A 19146-nucleotide genomic window follows, 5' to 3' on the forward strand; every position below is an offset into this window, starting at 1 on the left:
TAACTGTGTCAGTGTGAAAATATTTTTTATTAGTGAAATTATTCATTAGCTGCAGGAGAACATGAAAGACTGACTGACCTCACATCTGCTCCAGTCCAGATCCATCGGCCCGCCTCACTAAATAAACCTGATACATCCCATAATACACCTAGACTACTGGGCCAAAAGTATGTTGACACCCTCGTCCAGACATTGCAATGATGTATCTCTACAACTGTGTCAGTGACATATAAGTGTTGGTAAGATGAGTAATTCAAAAATCAGTTAAACTAGATTTAAAAGCAGCATCAGGTTTGTTAAAATGTACATTTAGTATTTTTGTTGGTTTTATATCATTTGAAATGACATTTGCACCATTTTTTACCAAAAGTAAGACTGAATGCTCCTGAAAATGTCAAATGGTGTAACCACAAAAGAATGGTACATATTACATATTTTATCACCTACAGTGTATTTAAGTGGACTTATACTAATAATGACTTCATTTAAAACATATAAATGTTTCCTGATCTCCATGGTTACCAGAGTAAATGTAATATTTAGAACAATTGTATTCCATTACCTTTATTTAATATAAAGTTATAATGTAAGATCATGCCAAACTAGTTGATATGGTGTTTTATTGACAATTTACTGTTTTTAAGCAAGTTGAATTATTTGGTACAAAGTTTTTATGGTTACACCACTTAGACATTTTCACCATAATCCTCTAATATATTCTCTCTAAATGGATTAAAAGCAGATATTTGATGCTGGGTCCACAAAAAAAGAATGTGTGCAAGTTATTCATACGTTTATTTTCACATTTTAACCCTTTACATTTAAACTAAACCACATGGACACAAAACATATTTAATATTTATCATTATTTTGTGGTTACACCATTTGACATTTCCAGGAGCATTCAGTCTTACTTTTGGTAAAAAAAATGGTGCAAATGTCATTTCAAATGATATAAAACCAACAAAAATACTAAATGTACATTTTAACAAACCTGATGCTGCTTTTAAATCTATTTTTTTAACATATTTATGAATTGCTCATCTTACCAACTCTTATTTATCACTGACCTTTATGTGTTTTAGGTTAATTTATCCTGCAGTTTCTGCTCGGTTCACCTGTTTTCCATCATTTCTTGAACCTTTCTAGTTGGACTTTGCCTCTTATATTCCACCACATCATTTCCTCTCACAGTAAACCTGTTTATTTTGGACCTCGGTGTCGATGTGATTCTGTTACTGTGAGTAAATATATTTTCTGGGCCTGTCGTGATATTCTGTAAACAGTTTGATTTTCTGTGGATGTAGCTTCGGCTCGCTTTGTGTACCAACTGATAAATCGACCCGCTGATGCTTTTATCGCTGCTTTATTGAAGCCAAATTGGGAAATCCCTTCACCTGGTTGCTATGGAGCCTGTTGAGCTTCAGAAAACGGCCTCAATAACCTCGGTGAATTATGAAAGAGGCTCCTCGGCTCCTCTCAGATAAACTGCCCCATAAATGAAAAGTGTTTTTTTTTAAGACTCTCGCTGGTGGAAAAAGACGAGTGTAGAAGTTTCTGTCCTTTGAGTATTTTCACTTTTCTTTATTTCCTTCCTTTCATGTTGCCCTGTTTATTTTCCTTCTGTTCTTCCATTTATCTTTTCTCCTTCCCGTAAATCTTTACTTTGTCTTTTATCCTCCATTATTTTCCCATTTATTTATTTCCATTTACTTTCCTTGTGTCTTTCCTTACTTTTCTTTTTTTGTCTGCCTCCCTTTCTTCATTCTTTGCCTCATTTCCCTTCAACTTTTCAGCTTTTTCTCCTCTATTTTCTGTATTTCTTTCTTTGTTTTCAACTTTATTTTCTGTCTTTACATCTTCCCTTTTCTGTCTTCTTTATTCTTTTGACATTTCTTCCCTTTTTTTTGTTTTTGCTTTTTTCTTTTCATCAGTTTTTCTTCCTTCCTTCCTTTCCTTCCTCCCTTCCTTCTTTGCTTTCCTCCCCCCTTCCCTTCCTTCCCTCCTTCCTTCTTCCCTCCTTTCCTCCCTTCCTTCCTCCCTCCCTCCTTTCCTTCCTTCTTCCTCCCTTCCTTCGTCCTGTCCTCCCTTTCATCCTTCCTTCCTTGACTCAAGGACAAGAGGAGGGTTAACTCTGTTTTTTCCTTTCTTTCTTTCTTTCTTTCTTTCTTTCTTTCTTTCTTTCTTTCTTTCTTTCTTTCTTTCTGTCTTATCTGAAGAACGACTTCATTACGAGTTCTTTTACTTTTTCACGTCTCTCAGATGCAGAAAACATTTCTATCTCACATGATTCTGAGTAAATATAATAAATATAAATGAATATAAAATGTAAACCCATGATCACAGATATCACTCTTCACTGCTTCACCTTATATATTTCCCACCTCGGACATTATTTAAATGTTGTGGACTCGGATCATTATCTCACATTAACTTGCTGATGTATTAAAATGTAGGATTGATGTTTTTTTTTTTCACCCCTCCGCTGAACGCTGCTGACTGCACGACTGTGACCGTTTCATCTCTGTCATAAATCAGCCTCATTATTGAAAACCGTGTCAGACAAATTAATGCGTCTAATCACCAATGTTTTCAATTAACCCACAAACCAAGCATGCAGGTTTTTCATGGGAGCTGAGCTTTCAGTCCACGACACATTAATCCGCACCTTGTTACACGTCTTTAATAATAATCTGACGCAGATTAATGTTTAATACTGTAAATACATCACAGCAAATATGTCAATTGTGCAGCTTTACTAGCGAATCATACTTTTACCCGTCTGTTTTGACTGTTCCTTCCTTCCTTCCTTCCTTCCTTCCTTCCTTCCTTCCTTCCTTCCTTCCTTCCTTCCTTCCTCCCTCCCTCCTTCTCTCTTTCTTTCTTTCCTCTCTCTTTCCTCCCTTCTTTCTTTCCTTCCTCCATCCCCCTTTCTTCCTTCCTTCTGTCCTTCTTTCCTCCCTCCCTCCTTCTTTCCTTCCCTCCTTCCTTCCTTCCTTCCTTCCTTCCTTCCTTCCTTCCTCCCTCCTTCTCTCTTTCTTTCCTCCCCTACCTCCCTCCCTTCCTTCTTTCCTCTGTCCTTCTTGCACAGCCTAGGAAATAAATGTTCCTTCCTTCTTTCCTTTCATTCCTCCCTTCCTTCTTTCCTTTCCACCCTTCCTTCCTCCCTCCTATCCTTCCTTCCTTCCTTCCTCCCTTCCTTCCTTCCTTCCTTCCTTCCTTCCTTCCTTCCTCAATCCTTTCCTTCCTTCCTCCCTCCTGTCATTCCTTCTTCCCCACCAGTGTATCTCGTATATTACTCCACTAATAATGCCTGGGTTGTTATCAAACTTCTACAGTAGCACATATAGGGTCTTAACTCATTAATCGATGCATTGGAAAGTTTGTAAGTACACCAGGAGTTTATTAAAATAACACTTACCTGATGGCTGCTACTCTGCTGCTGCTGCTAAAGCTCTAAACATCTCGCGGGATCACTGAAATCCCGTGTGGTCTTGCGAGATCCCGCACAGATCTCTAGATGTGCTGTGCGGGATCTCGCACGACCACACGATACTTCAGTGATCACGCGAGATTTCGACCAGGAGGTAGAACGGTCGCACATCAAACAGCGGTTCGATTCCCGGGCTCCTCCGGTCCGCACATGCAAGATACTTATCCCAAAATGACTCCTGATGGCTGCACCAACAGTGTATGAATGTGTGTGAATGGTTAGTCTCCTTCATGATAAGCAGGTGAATGTGACAAGTAGTGTAAAAGCACTTTGAGTGGTCAAAAATGCCTAGAAAAGCGTTATATATAAGTGCAGTCCGTTTACACCACCGCCTGCTATAACCTCAATAACATAAAGTAGAATTTTTACCTTTCTGACAAACACAACAGAAACTACAGTACAGGTTATTGCAGAGCTGTTGCATTGGGTTGCATTAGATTGCAATCCACTGGTGTTCCTGATAAAGAGCTCGGTGAGTTTATATCTGATGAAATAAAACATGATTATCAATCTGAACAGGTGGACGTTGTGTTCACGGCATAAACAAACATAAATGATTGTAGATTTAATATCCAGAGCTGCTTTTAATGAGGAAGATAAGTCAGTCTGTGTGTGTGTGTGTGTGTGTGTGTCTGTGTGTGTGTGTGTGTGTGTGTGTGTGTGTTTCTGTGTGTGTGCGTGTATGTGTGTGTGTGTCTGTGTGTGTGCGTGTGTGTGTGTGTGTCTGTGTGTGTCTGTGTGCGTCTGTGTGCGTGTGTGTGTGTCTGTGTGTGTGTGTGTGTCTGTGTGCGTGCGTGTCTATGTGTGCGTCTGTATGTGTGTGTGCGTCTGTATGTGTGTGTGCGTGCGTGCGGCGTGCGTGTGTGTGTGTGTGTGCGTGCGTGCGTGTGTGTCTGTGTGTCAGTGTGTGCGTCTGTATCTGTGTGTCTGTGTGTCTGTGTGTGCGTTTGTATGTGTGTGTGCGTGCGTGCGTGTGATGGGTCGTCTTACGGAGGAGGACGGAGGAGGGAATGTGAGACACAAACCTCATTTGCAGTCACAGTTTGGTGTCTGATGTTTTTTTCAGCTCCTCCAGCCTCGGCGCCTCCTCCGAGTATCTTCTAACATCTGATTTATGTTGATGGACTCACCTTGAATCTCAGTGTGTCGTCTTGTTGGAGACACACTCTCTCTCTCTCTCTCTCTCTCTCTCTCTCTCTCTCTCTCTCTCTCTCTCTGTCGGCGATGGCAACGAGACGCTAACCCGGCGGGATTCATGGATTTTTATCGGTGGTTATGTCTGTAAGATAGCTGGTGACCAAGCGTCTGATTGGCTCGGGGAGGTGGAGGGAGCGAGATATGTCTAGCACCCCGATGTGAAGAGCCACCTGCCCTCACTCCTGATCTGCTGTCTCGTCTCCTCGGGGGCGTCGAGCCAACACTTTGATTCACATGAAGAAGGTGTTTGTGAAAGAAGGAGCTTTTCTTTGATTGAAGGAATATTGCACTAGATGCCCCCTCAAAAAAAAACAAAAAGAAACATCTTCAAGTGTTTATTTCAATGGATTTAAAAACAATCCATTGATTAATTAAATCAGAGCTTTGCTGCGAAGGCTTTTAACTAGAAGAAGAAAGAGAGAGAGAGCATCACTCCACTCTCAGCTAACCTGCTCTGCCTCTCTGTGTCTTATAGCAATGATTTCAAACTTCTTTTTACTTATTTACGAGGCTCTTAACGGCTTGAGACCGGCCGACATTACTAATTCTTTTTCTTTTATAATCCTCTATACGGCCTTCTAGATCCTCTGCTACCATTTTTTTTAAACTATGCACCAAATATGAAATTCCTTAGTGAAGAATATAAGAGATGCTCTGTGAATATTTTTTATTAAGATTATTCAACATTGCTTTTAACATTTATTTTATATTCTTATCTTTCATATATTCTGTTGCTCTCAGCGTTCCCATTCCTTCTATCTTCTGTTTTATTTTTTGCTTGTTATTCATTTGATTGCTTTGGTTTTTTATCGCTCAATATATTTGCACTTTAAAAATATTCTCTAGTTTCTTCACTTGATTGTAAAGCACTTTGAGCAACACTCCCTGCATGAAATGTGCTTTATATAAATACATTTACTATGATTTAACACCACAAACCACATTCAGAGCATTTTATAAGCAAATAAATCATTTATTATTTATTGTTTCTCTTAGAAAACATGAAAAAAGGGGTTAGAATGACTACATTATTACCTTAATTTAGATATTTTACAGTACAAAACAACAGAAAGAGTTACAGCCAGGAAATCTTTATCTAGTACTAAAATTCATCAGCTTATATACATTTGATGGGTTTTTTTGTAAGATATATATGATAAAATATACATGTTGATCTTAAAACTACATTATTTTCTATGTTTTTTATGTGTTTTATCCACCTGGTGGCAGCAGAACAAATTTAACACACAACATTTAACATATTATCAGCTTGTAAAGTAATTGTGTTATATGTTAGCAGACAGTTAAAGCAACCTGTTTCTCTGTCTGTAATGATTCCTCCTGTTCATTCTGACCATTAGAAGATCTCTTCATAATGTTTACAATGGAAGTGATGGAGGACTAAACCCACAGTCCTCCTTCTGTGGAAACATGGATTTAAAAGTTGATGTGAAGCTAATATGAAGCTTCAGCGTCCAAATGAAAGAAAAGAAAGAAAGAAAGAAAGAGGAAAGAAGAAAGGAAGATGAGTATGAAGGAAAAAGAACGAGGAGGAAAGAAAGGAAAGGGAGGAGGAAGAAGAAAAAGAAAGAAAGAAAGACAGAAAGAAAGAAAGAAAGAAAAGAAAAAGGGAGGAAGAAGAAGACAACTAGAACTAGGAGGAAGAAGAGCAAGCAAGAAAGATAAAGAAAAGAAAAAGTAGGAAGGAGAGGACAAAAAAGAGGAGGAAGAAGAGAGTAAGAAAGAAAGAAAGAAAGGAGGGAAAGAAGGAAGGAAGAAAAAGGAAGAAAGAAAGAAATAGAAAAATGAAAAATGAAGAAAAAAAAGGAGAAAGAAAGAAAGAAAGAAAGAAAGAAAGAAAGAAAGAAAGAAAAGAAAGAAAGAAAGAAAGAAAGAAAGAAAGAAAGAAAGAAAGAGTAAATGAGTCTTCATCTTCATCTTCTATGTTTCAACGTTACAGTGTTTTTAGTAGCAAAGTCTTTGTGTTACTATGGTTACACCACAGCTCAACAGGAAGCACTAAGAGGGAATCTGATGCTAAAAACACTGTAAATCAATAGCAGGAGAAAACAATAAGAAATCTAACCAGAACCACATTTAAAACAACATAATGTGTCACTCTGTCTCCTCATCCTCTGAGCTGGACTCAATGGACGCAGCATCTCCAACTTGAGAAATATAGATTCACAATAAGTGTCTCCTCAGATAGATTTGAGAGAATTTGGCCATTTATAGACGACACTGGAGCAAATAACAGCAAGTAACCATAATTTATTGTCCTGTATCTCATCTCAATGGAGTAAGACTTTTACTGCCCAGTTTCTCCTTTTTATATTGTTGTGTGGCTGTTTTTATATATTTGAAAAAGCCAATAAAAAGACTGTAAATGTGTCAGATATCACTGATCATCTACTTTATAATGACTCCATCACTTTACATTGAAAGCAACATTAGAAGGTTTTAATAGTCAGTATGAACAGGAGGAATCATTACAGAGACCTGACTGAAAAATTGAAATATTGCGAAACCATCATTTAATACAAAAAACAAAATATTGAGTCATGCTTTTTTAAGTGGATTGTTTGGAGAGATGGTGACTCTGCAGAGCAACACGTCTGCATCACTGTTTACACAGAGAGCAACAGAGATGAGAATGACTCATGAGGATTAAACACACAATAGATGCTTCACTGTTTTATGTCTTTAGTACTATTATGAAATGAGATTTGTTTTTCTTCTTTCTTTCTTGTCTTTTCTGCAGTATTTCTGTGTGTGTGTGTGTGTGTGTGTGTGTGTGTGTGTGTGTGTGTGTGTGTGTGTGTGTGTGTGTGTGTGTGTGTGTGTGTGCGCTGTAGCAACACAAAGAAGTCTACATGAAGCGAGGGAGGGGGGAGAGGGAGGATGAAGGAGGGAGAGAGATGTTATGGAAGAGAGAAAAGGAGACGGGAGGTGTGAAACAGGGATGGATGGGAGAGAGGGAGGGGAGGAAGAAAGGTGTGGCAGGGGAGAGAGAGAGAGAGAGAGAGAGAGAGAGAGAGAGAGAGAGAGAGAGAGAGAGAGAGAGAGAGAGAGAGAGAGAGACAGAGAGAGAGAGAGAGAGAGAGAGAGAGAGAGGAGGATGGGGAGACTTCTGTCAATATTTCTTCAGGAATGATGGAGCATTAAAAATGGATGAGAGTCTGTGTGCATGTGTGTGTGTGTGTGTGTGTGTGTGTGTGTGTGTGTGTGTGTGTGTGTGTGTGTGTGTGTGTATGTGTGTGTGTGTGTGTGTGTGTATGTGTGTGTGTGTGTGTGTGTGTGTGTGTGTGTGTGTGTGTGTGTATGTGTGTGTGTGTGTGTGTGTGTGTGTGTGTGTGTGTGTGTGTGTGTGTGTATGTGTGTGTGTGTGTGCTGTTTAATATTCTCCGCAGCTCCTCCTTCATGCTGCAGACAGCATGAGGACATGAAGCCCGTCAACGGAAAAAATAAACCACAACACGCCAAACCCCCTGCTTTTTGTTTGTTTGTCGTCTCACACACACACATGTACACACACACACACACACACACATACATTATACTGCTACACACACACACACACAGGCCCAGATTGACCCTTCATCACCTCGACTTTGACAAACACAGCGAGACACCGGCGACAAGTAAACATCCTCCAATGTCCTCTACTTCCCCCAGAATGTCCTGAAGACTAAACACACACACACACACACACACACACACACACACACACACACACACACACACACACACAGTCGGTTTAGACAAAATTCTCTGAGACAGTTAACAGGCAGTCAAACCTTCAGGTGACAAAGGTTTAGACTCTCTCTCTGTCTGTCTGTCTGTCTGTCTTTCTATCTCTTGCTCGCCCTCTTTCTTTCTCTCTTCATCTGTCTCTATCTATCTATCTATCTATCCATCCATCCATCCATCCATCCATCCATCCATCCATCCATCCATCCATCCATCCATCCATCCATCCACCTATCTATCTCTCTCCTTCTCCATCTATCTATCCATCCATCCACCTATCTATCTCTCTCCTTCTCCATCTATCTGTCTATTTGTCCATCTCTCGCTCTCTCTCTCTCTCTCTCTATCTGTAACTGACTCTGTTCATCTGTTTCTTCCACAGCTGATAAAGAGAAAATGGGGAAGAAAGACGACGGCAGTCCTTTCAAAGTAAACGTCTTAGGTAAGAACACGACTCACTGCAGGATTACAGCTTTATTATGAAGAGCCGACAGGAAATATGGCATATATATTTATTGCAGACATTTGCATATATAAAACTGTGTATTGGATGCACAAACATTTAAATAAAATGATGCATTTTATTTCCATTTTTATGTACTGTGGGTCACATTAGGAAAGTACAGCTAAAATAAATGTGTATATGGTGTTTTTAAAGCTCTCAAGTGTAAAAATGGGTCAAATGTTTACCCTGAACAGTATGTAAGGGGTTAAACATCCACGAGACAAACAACTAATAAACTAAAATAACACATATAGAAAATAAGAGGATATTTTATTTAATAAATTACATTTGAAAAAGTGAAGGTTGACTTATATTCGGGGATGAAACTGGTTTTACTTATTTTTTTTGCATATCACAGTTTGTTATTGATGGTTAGTAATATTTGTGTCTTTGAACGTCACATTCATCATGTTGTAGTAGAAACACATTTATGACAGTTTTGTTGAGTGTAACTTTGGGTCAAAATAACAGATTGCTTGCTACTGTATTATAATGATATTTATAGTGTGTAGCAACCCTGGTTCCCAACCTATGGTTCCAACCCCCAGTAGATGTCGCTGGAGCTTTGCAGGGGGTCGCAATGCTTTCTTGACTTTAAGAGGTGTAAGAATGTTTTTCTTTACTACGCAGTTTTTTAATACTCAGGATTTTACAGCTCTGTAGTTTTATCACAGTGGCAACGTTTTTAGCTTCTATTGGGACGATCGCGAGGTTAACAGTCGAATATGGCGTTCCCGTTATAAAGTAATCCACCAGGAAAGTGTGCTTGTGTGCATTTGATTGGCCAATGCAGCATCTTAACGGATGTTGTTGCGTTGTATTGAAGCAAAGGTTTGACCTGTTTTAGCTGGACGTAGTCAGCACTCAAAGTGTTTATTTAGCTCAGTTTAACCAGCAGCAGGTTATGAAGGTGTGTATATGATGATATGATTTTCTTGTTGTTGTTGTCGTTGAGTAAAAACAAGTGTTAATGCAGAAATGGACTGCTGTCACACATGATGAGCTCAAAATGAAGAATCAGTCTGAAAAATGGAAAAAAATAAGATGCTTCCAACAGCTGCAAGATACACAATGTTGTCCTTTAATGGAAGTATTTTATTCATTCTTATGTTTTGTTGGTGGAGGGTTATGAAGAATAAACAAAATGACAATAATATTTTAAATGTTAAGTTGTCATAAAAAAGAAAAAAGATAAAACATCAACCAAGTTTTAATCTATGAATGCATAAAACACAGTTTGGAAATCTTATTCTCTCATCGAATTCTCCCTATTTTTTACCACTGAAGGTTTAAAAGCCTGAATCATCATTAAAAAAAATACTCAACACATTAACAACCTCAGAGACTTAATTTTCCAGGATTATATAAAATGTTGTAAATCCACTTTTCTGCCTTTTTAATGCAGCCGATGATAAAAACTTCCTGTGGCCTTTCAGCAGCCTGTTAACCTGCATCTGAACCTGCTGAGCAGCAATAACCGCAGGATAAAACCTAATGAAAATCTCCTTAAACACACATTGTCCTCACAGGAGGGGAAAACAGAGCGAGAAAAAGCTAAATCCTCACAGCTTCGGAGTCTCTGCTGGTACTGAAAAATAATCTGAGTACACTGTTCATTAAGCCTTGGCGCAGTCATTTTTCATAAGTAAACACACAGATAATAGTGGAGCGGGGCATTTTGCTGTGTTACCCACCCGGCTTGCACCATGCGCGACGAGTTTAGAGATCAAAGAGGAGATGAAACAGAATCCAGAGGGTTTTATTATCCGCGGCTCGCTCGGTGCATTGATATCACTGACTAAAACGTCTCAGGGGGGAAATGATTCCTCCGCAGCTTCTTCACTGTGTGTTTTAAGACGGACAATGGAAGCATCGGATTAATCTGCTGCATTGTCAACAACACAAACTGTGAAGGACACAGCGGCACATTTTTTGACTCTGATAAATTGAGACAGAGGAGCTGAGAGGGCGACTGTTTCCTTCCCTGATTCATCCAGGTGATGATGATGATGATGATGATGATAACCTTCACCAAATAAATTCCTGCTGTAGGATGAGTCCTTGAAGTGAATAAATCATTCAAACTCATGAAAAACACATGAAAAAACAAAGTTATGTCCCTTTTCTCAACCTTCAGAAAAGCTATTCTCACTCAAGGCTCCAATAGATTGTGTTGAGAGAAGTATTCATTTTTTAATTGAGTATAAAATAAGAATATCGCAGAAAAAAAATACCCAGTTATGAGTCACCAGGTTCGAACTTTGTCTCAAGTAAAAGTATAAAAGCATTAACAAAAATACTGTTTATTCAAAATGACCCCTTTCAGAGGTTTATATTTTTATACATATTATATTATTATTGATGATTCATTAACATGTAAGTGCATTTTAATGTTGCGGGCGGTTAAGCTGGAGCAAATTTTAACTACTTTTTACAAGGCGGGGAGTTCAAGTCCTCTGAAATGAGGCCAACACGGAAGTAACTTAAAACTACTCTTTCAAAAGGCCACCAGGGGGCGACCGTTTTGGTGTCAAAAGGACTTCCGTCTCTATACAAGTCAATGGAGAATTCACCAACTTTTCACTTGATTTCTAACCTCAGTAAACGTTTTCAAAATGTGTTTATGGTCTCAATCGCTAGTTTAAAGCCTTCTTCAATGCAGTATGATGTTCATTTGGGACATTTTGGCCTCCCTGATTTTATATGTGACGATAAAGCAGGGTATGCATTAGGGCGTGGCTACGTGGTGATTGACAGGTTGATTGGTTCACAGGTTCAGGAGGGCGCCTCATGCTCCTCCTGATGCCCATATAAGTAGAATCCCTGTTTTTATTTTTCCCAGCATGCACCTGAAATTTTCAAGATGGCGCTGCTCAGATCCGATACTATTGGCTTCGGAGTAGCAGTCCACAAACCAATGGGTGACGTCATGGATGTTACGTCCATTTCTTATTGACAGTCTATGGTCTGAACCATAGTATTGGACGAACAGACAATGCTTTCCCTGGAGCCATGCTACTATTGTGGTTAAAACCCCCAAATCAGAGAGCACAAACCCAAAAAAACATCACACTAGAACAAAAAGTCAACAAATAATAATAATAATATACAACAAAGACAACAAACTCTGCAGGAGACGTGCAGACAGAGGAGATGCTGCCTCTCATCATTTACTGCTCAGTGATCATTTCTTTGTCACCGTCTTTTTGAGAAATAAAAACAGCTAAATGGAAGCTGTCAAGCAAATTACAGTCATTAATGTTTTTTGTCTATCTGGATGCCGGCGTTTCAACCGCATTTACGGGAGGTGTGGGGAAAAAAAGTGTCTGAAAGATTCCCAGGATGTTAAAATGACACATTTGTTTGAATCTGTAATTACAGCGGCACTAATTCAAGCAGTAAAGGTATCACAGCAGAGCATTTAATGATTATTAGATTAGATTGGATTCAACTTTATTGTCATTGCACATTGAGTTCAATTACTGAGACAACAAAATACAGTTTATCATCCAACCTGAAGTGCCAAAGAAGCAGTAAAGTGCAGTGTAATGAGCATACGTATAATATATCAATAGAATAAGCGGTAAGGATAGGTATGAACATGCTGAAATATATACAGTATGAACAGCATTAACAGAATGATATGAATATGCAAAGATATCTGCAGTGTGAACAGTAGTAACAGTATGAGTTGTATGAAATGTAAAAGTTAGGAAATGCAGAGTGAACAGCTTGATGTATGATAAGAATATGATGTAGACATTATAGATCAGATATAAACACTAGAGAGAGTAGTATGAATATGAATAGTAGTAGTGGTAAGTGGTTTAGTCGTTGTTGGAAATGGTAGGGGAGGTATCAGGGTGTGGGGGGTTGCAGGGCGCTGTCATTCTGCAAGGTGCAAATGTGCCAAAGTTCAGTCACTGGAAGAAGGTGTGTAGGGATGGAGGGGGTGTGATGGGGGTGTGATGGGGTCTGAATGTGGTGCAGAAATCAGAGTGACAGCTGAGGTCAAGAAGCTGTTCCTGAACCTTCTGGTCCTAGAAAAGAGATTCCTGTGGTGCCTCCCAGAGACGGGGAAGGCAAACAGTCTGTGTGTTTGGGGGGAGAGGTGAGAGGTGTCCCTGGTGATGGTACATGCCCTCTGCAGATACTGCTTGTGCTGGACAGCCTCAATGGAAGGGAGTGGAGTACCAGTGAACTGTGATGCAGTTGGTGCTGATGCTATTGATGGTGCAGCAGTAAAAGTTCACCAGTATCTGAGGAGACAGATTGGCTTTCCTCACTCTCCTCAAGAAGAAGAGACACTGATGAGCCTTCTTGATCAGGGTCCTCAGAGATGTGGACACCCAGAAACACAGGTTGACACACTCAACCTCTGTGCCTGTGATATGAATGGGTGCACCACGTTTGGTCTTTCTGAAGTCCACAATGAGTATCTTGGTCTTCTTGGTGTTGAGGAACAAGTTGTTGTCAATGCACTATGCCGCCAACTGCTGGACTTCATTCCTGTTGGTCATCTTGTTGTTGTCGATGATGAACTACCGTTGGGTCATCTGGAAACCTGATAATGCCTTTGGAGCCATATTCAGGAGTGAAGTCGTGGGTGGAGAGGGAATAGAGGAGAGGACTCAGCACACAGCCCTGAGCTTTGATGAGATGAGTTTGTCTAATCTACCATGATAGGGGTCTAATGAATAGGAAGTCCAATATCCAGTTGCAAGAAGAAGTGTTGATGCCAAGGCCACCAAATTTCAGTGATAAGTTTGGAGGGGATGATGGCATTGAATGTTGAACTGAAGTCAATGAACAGCATTTTCACATAGGTGTTGCTGTTGTCCAGCTGGGAGAGGGTGGAGTGTAGCGCCAACCATACAACTGTTCTGGTGATAGACCAATTTGAGAAGAGCCGGGACCAGTCTCGCAATGTACTTTCCTGGTGGTGGGGGTTAGTGTAACATGGCGGGAGTCGTTTAGGCTCACTGCAGAGGACTGTGTTGGCAAGATTGAAGCAAGTGGGGACAGCTTCTTGAGCTAAGGAACAGGTTCAAGATGTCAGTCAGAACCTCAGTTAGCTGCACAGTGCAGGACCTTAGTACGTGTCTGGGGTATGCAGCACGTCAGTGGGGGAGTGTAAGGAGCTGGTGGGCCCTTGTTGTCCCTTTCCAAGTGAGTGTAAAAGTTATTAAGCTCATCAGGGAGGGAGGTGTTGCTGGTTGAGGGGAGAGTGTTGGTGGGTTTGTAGTCTGTAATGGCCTGTATGCTGTGCCACATGCATCAGGGGTCAGAGTTGTTGTTGTTGAAATGCTCCTCAATCATTAGTTTGCGGCTGTGCTTGGCCCTCTGAATGCTTCTCTTTAGGTTAGCCCTGGCTGAACCTTTTTGTTCTCTAGATAAAAAAAAACAGAAGTCAAGGCTCCCGTTACCATAACAACTGCTAAAATAATCCTTACTGACTCATGTTTTTGCTCAATGTAATAAATTCTGCTGGTTGGAAAAGTTGTATGATACAGTCCAAACACTCAATTAGACAATGTAAAAGGTTTTATGTAACAGTGCTTGTCAGTTTGTTATTTTTGTAAAATGCCAACATTTTTTGTCACAGTTGTAATCATAAAAGTGTCAGATAGTCAGCTTTAAACCCTTACACACAGGGTTGGTTATTGAAGGCTTTCTTAATGTTAATGTGAATTTGGTACAGTCATATCAGTCATTGTAATGAGCAACACAGATTGCTTTGTTGGCCCTTTCTTTATTGCTGCAGTGAATTACTGAGAACAGACAGCTCCGTATGATTGAAGAATCCCTTAATGTGCAAAGCATTTGTGTTTTATGATTAATGGCACTGCAGCTCAGAAGGACTAAGAGTCTACTCCACAGCCATGCTAGCAGCTCTGTGAAGCACACATGCTGATGTTCATGCAAATAAGCCCACAAACATCCCATAGTTGAGTGTTTTGCAAAGAGGAATGGGCTTAAAGTCCTCCAAGCAGATGTGCAGAGCTGATAAACAGTTACTGGAAATGTATTGTTGTGAAGTTATTGCTGCGAAAGGGGGTCGCAGCCATTACTGGAAGCAAGGGTTCACATACTTTTGCCTCACACAAATATGTATGATCATTTTTCCTCAATAAGTAAATAATTATAGTTTAATGTTTCCGTCTTATTTGTTAAATTGTTTGCTGTTGATCTAACTTTAGGACTTGTCAAAAACAATCTGATCATGTTTCGGTCATATTTATGCAGAAATTCAATACAATAGGAAACATCTGTTCATTCAATGTTTTTTTCTTTATTTGGACCATTTTTTTTTTACATTATAGAATAATACTGAAGGCATCAAAACTATAAAATTACACATACAGAATTATGTAGTAAACAGAAGTATTAAACAAACCAAAATTCCTTAAAGTTGCCACTGTTTAATGACAGTTTTCGTAAGGAAATCACATTGAATGGTTTTCAGTTATGCATTGTCAAAACGTAATTGGTGGAATTTCTTGCCTATATAACCCTTTTCCACTACTGAGTGAAGAGAAACAACAGCAGCACATCATTACCTTAAGACATGAAGGTCAGTCAATGAAGAAAATTGAAAAAATTTGACATACTACATTTACTTTAATGATAATAAATTGGTAAAAGCAGAACAACCAGTACACTCACGGCCCAATTTATGTTTTTCATTGTTGATGTAGGCCTGCAAGGTTACTGCTGTAGTGAGGTTTATGTTGCACAGTCTCATCTAATTGAGCCTTTTATGCCTTCGTGTCCCAGCGCTGTTGCAGACTTGACATGACTTCACAATACAACAAAATATAACAAATGTCTGCAGTGGATGGACATTAGGAAGCAGCTTTAGTTTAGCAGGTCAGCACACAATTAGCACTCATCACAAAGTATACTTAATGGGAATGTCACTAGTATTCACCAGTATTGCACAGATTCTGACCAGATGATGGTGTGAGATGAAAGCTCAGAGGATCAAAGTCAGTGCAGTTCATCCCGATGGAAATTTTGGCTGTACCGAATTTCATGGCAGTCCATCCCATAATCCCATAATTGTTTAGATATTTCAGTCTGAACCAAAGCGATGAACCAAGAAGCTGAAATTTCAACCTATAGAGGCCATGCTGTCTTCACTTGAATCTCTTTCCTCTCTGCTGTTTGACTCATTCAAAGACTAGAGAGAGATTAATGATTAAAACCAGCTCATAACTAATCAGCTGCTCTGCTCTCCAGTCATGAGATGTTCAGATGTTTGCAGCAGTGATTAAAAGATTTTCTTTATGTTCATCTTTGTTTTGTTTTTTTAATCTTTTAGAAACCAAAGGTCTGGACCACAGTGATGGTTTCTACGCTGGGATGCCGATCCCCTGCACCGACAGCTACGCCGGCTTCTGTGTTCATGGGAAATGTGAGATCAAATACAACATGGCCACCTGCAGGTATGTGACTGCTTACTGAGTCTGTATCACACTATTACTGCTTTAACTACTATCATTAATATTACTAATATTCCCAGTTAAAGATGTGTGTTGGTATTAATTAACCTGTAATCTACAGATGTGACTCCGGCTACAAAGGTCCTCAGTGTGACGAGCCTCAGGACTTCAACATCCTCTACGTGGTTCCCAGTGGACAGAAGCTTCACTACGTCCTCATTGCCGCCATCATCGGCGCCGTGCAGATCGCCATCATTGTTGCCGTGGTGATGTGCATCACAAGGTAGGGCAGCATCCAAAAAAAATAAACCCCTTTCATTTCAAATGCCCTTAATTAACAAGGATATATAATTACCATATTAATTTAAATCCATTAATTAATTTAAGGTCTTAGTACTGTACTATTGTACTAGTTTACCCAGATTTCAGCTTAATTAAAGAATTAATGAATGGATTGTAATGTATTAAGGGTATTTTAATGGCTTTTCTGACAGATTTAGGGGTTATAAAGGGGTAAAAAAAAAAAAAAAAGTTAAAATCCATAGGCAACCCTTTAAAGGATCTTAACTCTTCAATTAAGGAGCGAATTCAGGGTTAATAATATATTATGTGGTTTTAATTAATACAGGGAAATAAAATAAGTAAATGAAATAGTTACATATCAGTAATGCATTAATAATAAATTATATTATAAAATAATGATAGACATTTTTTTTTTTTTGGTTAATATTTTTATTAGGAGGTAAGGCACAATTCGAAGAGAAACCAATGTTATAATTACATTGAGTATCACAACACATCTGCATCACAATTGAAAATGTAAACATATTGATACAATAGAAATACTGTGCATCATGAAGAATGAAGAGCAAGACATACAGTCTGCCTCCTAATGATAGACATTTTTAATGTGTTATTGCAAGTTACGTTTTCTGTTGAGTACAGTTTATTTATTTATAGTTTTGATTGATATATTATCAAATACATAGTTATATATGTATAAAATACATATATACCTATGTGTATAAGTATAATATAATAGTAATATTGCAAGTAATATTAATTTATTCATATTGATGTACATTTTCCGGAGCAAAACTCTTTGAATTGGTTTCATAATGGTCAGCACATCCATGGGTGAAAAATGCAGAAAGTGTATTTTAATCCCTTTGAGCTCACGGGGGCACATGGGGAAGATAATGATGAAAAGATGGTGGTAGTTTCCAGCAGAGTGACTTTAATCCATCCTGTTAACCTGCAGACATGTACTAAAGTACATAATGACACTGTAAAATGCTTGATGATAATCCCCTTATACATAACGTACATCACTTCTTGTACAATTATTCTGCTTTTCATCCCATTTCCTGGTTGTGGAGACACATTTTCAGATTTCTCTCCAGTTATTTGCTGAATATTGTTGCTCTCAGCCGGACAAACCCACTGACCTAAAGCATTAAAAGGTGCAGACAAACAGCTCTGAACACGCCGGCTGTGAACGCAGCATCACTGTTCCTCCATCACCCATGAAGTGTAGGTGTGATGTCTGTCAGGAGGATGGAGGACGGAGCTGCGGGTGACAGATTGAGGCTTAAAGCTAAAAGGAGACTTAAACAGGATTTGATTTGGCCTCGTTTTTCTCTTCGGAGTGACTTCACCCAGAAAAATATCAGTGTCTCTTTTCAACGTTAGAAGTTTTTGGCAGCTGTAACCCTCCTGTTGCCCTTGAGTCAGGGAAGGAAGGAAGGAAGGAAGGAAGGAAAGAAGGAAGGAAAGCAGGAAGGAAGGAAGAAAGAAAGGAAGGAAGGAAGGAAGAGAGGAAGAGGGAAGGAAAGGAGGGAGGCAGGAAGGATGGAAGGGAGGAAGGAAGAAGGAAGGAAGGAAGGAAGGGAGGGAGGAAGAAGGAAAGAAAGGACGGAGGCAGGAAGGATGGAAGGGAGGAAGGAAGCACAAAGGGAGGAAGAAGGAAGGAAAGGAGGAAGGAAGGGAGGAAAGGAGGGAGGGAGGAAGGAAGGGAGGAGGGAAGGGAGGAAGGAAGAAGGAAGGAAAGGAAGGAGGAAGGGAGGAGGAAAAGAAAGGAAGGAAGGAAGGAAGCTAGGAGGGAGGGAGGGAGGAAAGAAGGAAGGAGGGAGGAAGGGAGAAAGGAACAGAGGAAGGAAGGAAAGAAGGACAGAGGAAAGAAGGAAGGTAGGGGGGAGGAAAGAAAGAGAGAAGGAGGGAGGGAGGACAGACAGAAGGAAGGGAGGGAAGAAGGAACAGTCAAAACAGACGGGGTCTTTTTGACCCGGGAGGACGACACGAAGGTTAAAAGAATTCGGTCTTTTTAAGGAGTCTCAAAATGATGCAGACATTTACTAACCTGGTCTGTTAGTTTCATGTCAGATTTTTTAATAACAGACTTTAATGTTTAAATATTTCTCTTTTCGTCTCTTTAGGAAATGTCCAAAAAACAACAGAGGCCGCCGGCAAAAACAAAACCTGGGACACTTCTCCTCGGACACAAACTCCAGGATGGTATAGCCGTGTTTGTCCGTGTTTTTTTGATAAGTTTTTTCTTACGACGTGGGAAATACCATTTTTTAACAGTAGATGTGTGGTATTAAATTGTTTTGTTTCTCCTCCTGGGAAACCATGAATAAAGAAGAAGAATGATAATATTTATTTAAGGGGCCTTATTTTATCTCCTTTTTTTTTTTTTTGGATGGGATTGTTGCGCAACCATTTGTGCGATCAATATTTGTCTTTTTTCCGCAAGA

At 39.5% G+C, this 19146-nt stretch overlaps 1 protein-coding gene across 1 annotated transcript in view; it reads left to right on the plus strand.

Annotated features, from left to right (window-relative positions):
• LOC133990111 (tomoregulin-1-like) overlaps window positions 1–18910 on the plus strand; it is a 29921-nt gene extending 11011 nt beyond the window's left edge. Inside the window, exons 4-7 of the mRNA XM_062428287.1 lie at window positions 8823–8882; window positions 16270–16393; window positions 16512–16673; window positions 18826–18910. Of these exons, the coding sequence (XP_062284271.1) occupies window positions 8823–8882; window positions 16270–16393; window positions 16512–16673; window positions 18826–18910 (431 nt within the window). The remainder of the gene's footprint in view (window positions 1–8822; window positions 8883–16269; window positions 16394–16511; window positions 16674–18825) is intronic.
• Window positions 18911–19146: the final 236 nt, after the last annotated feature.

Source organism: Scomber scombrus, chromosome 11, assembly GCF_963691925.1.
Source record: "Scomber scombrus chromosome 11, fScoSco1.1, whole genome shotgun sequence".
Lineage (NCBI taxonomy): Eukaryota > Metazoa > Chordata > Actinopteri > Scombriformes > Scombridae > Scomber > Scomber scombrus.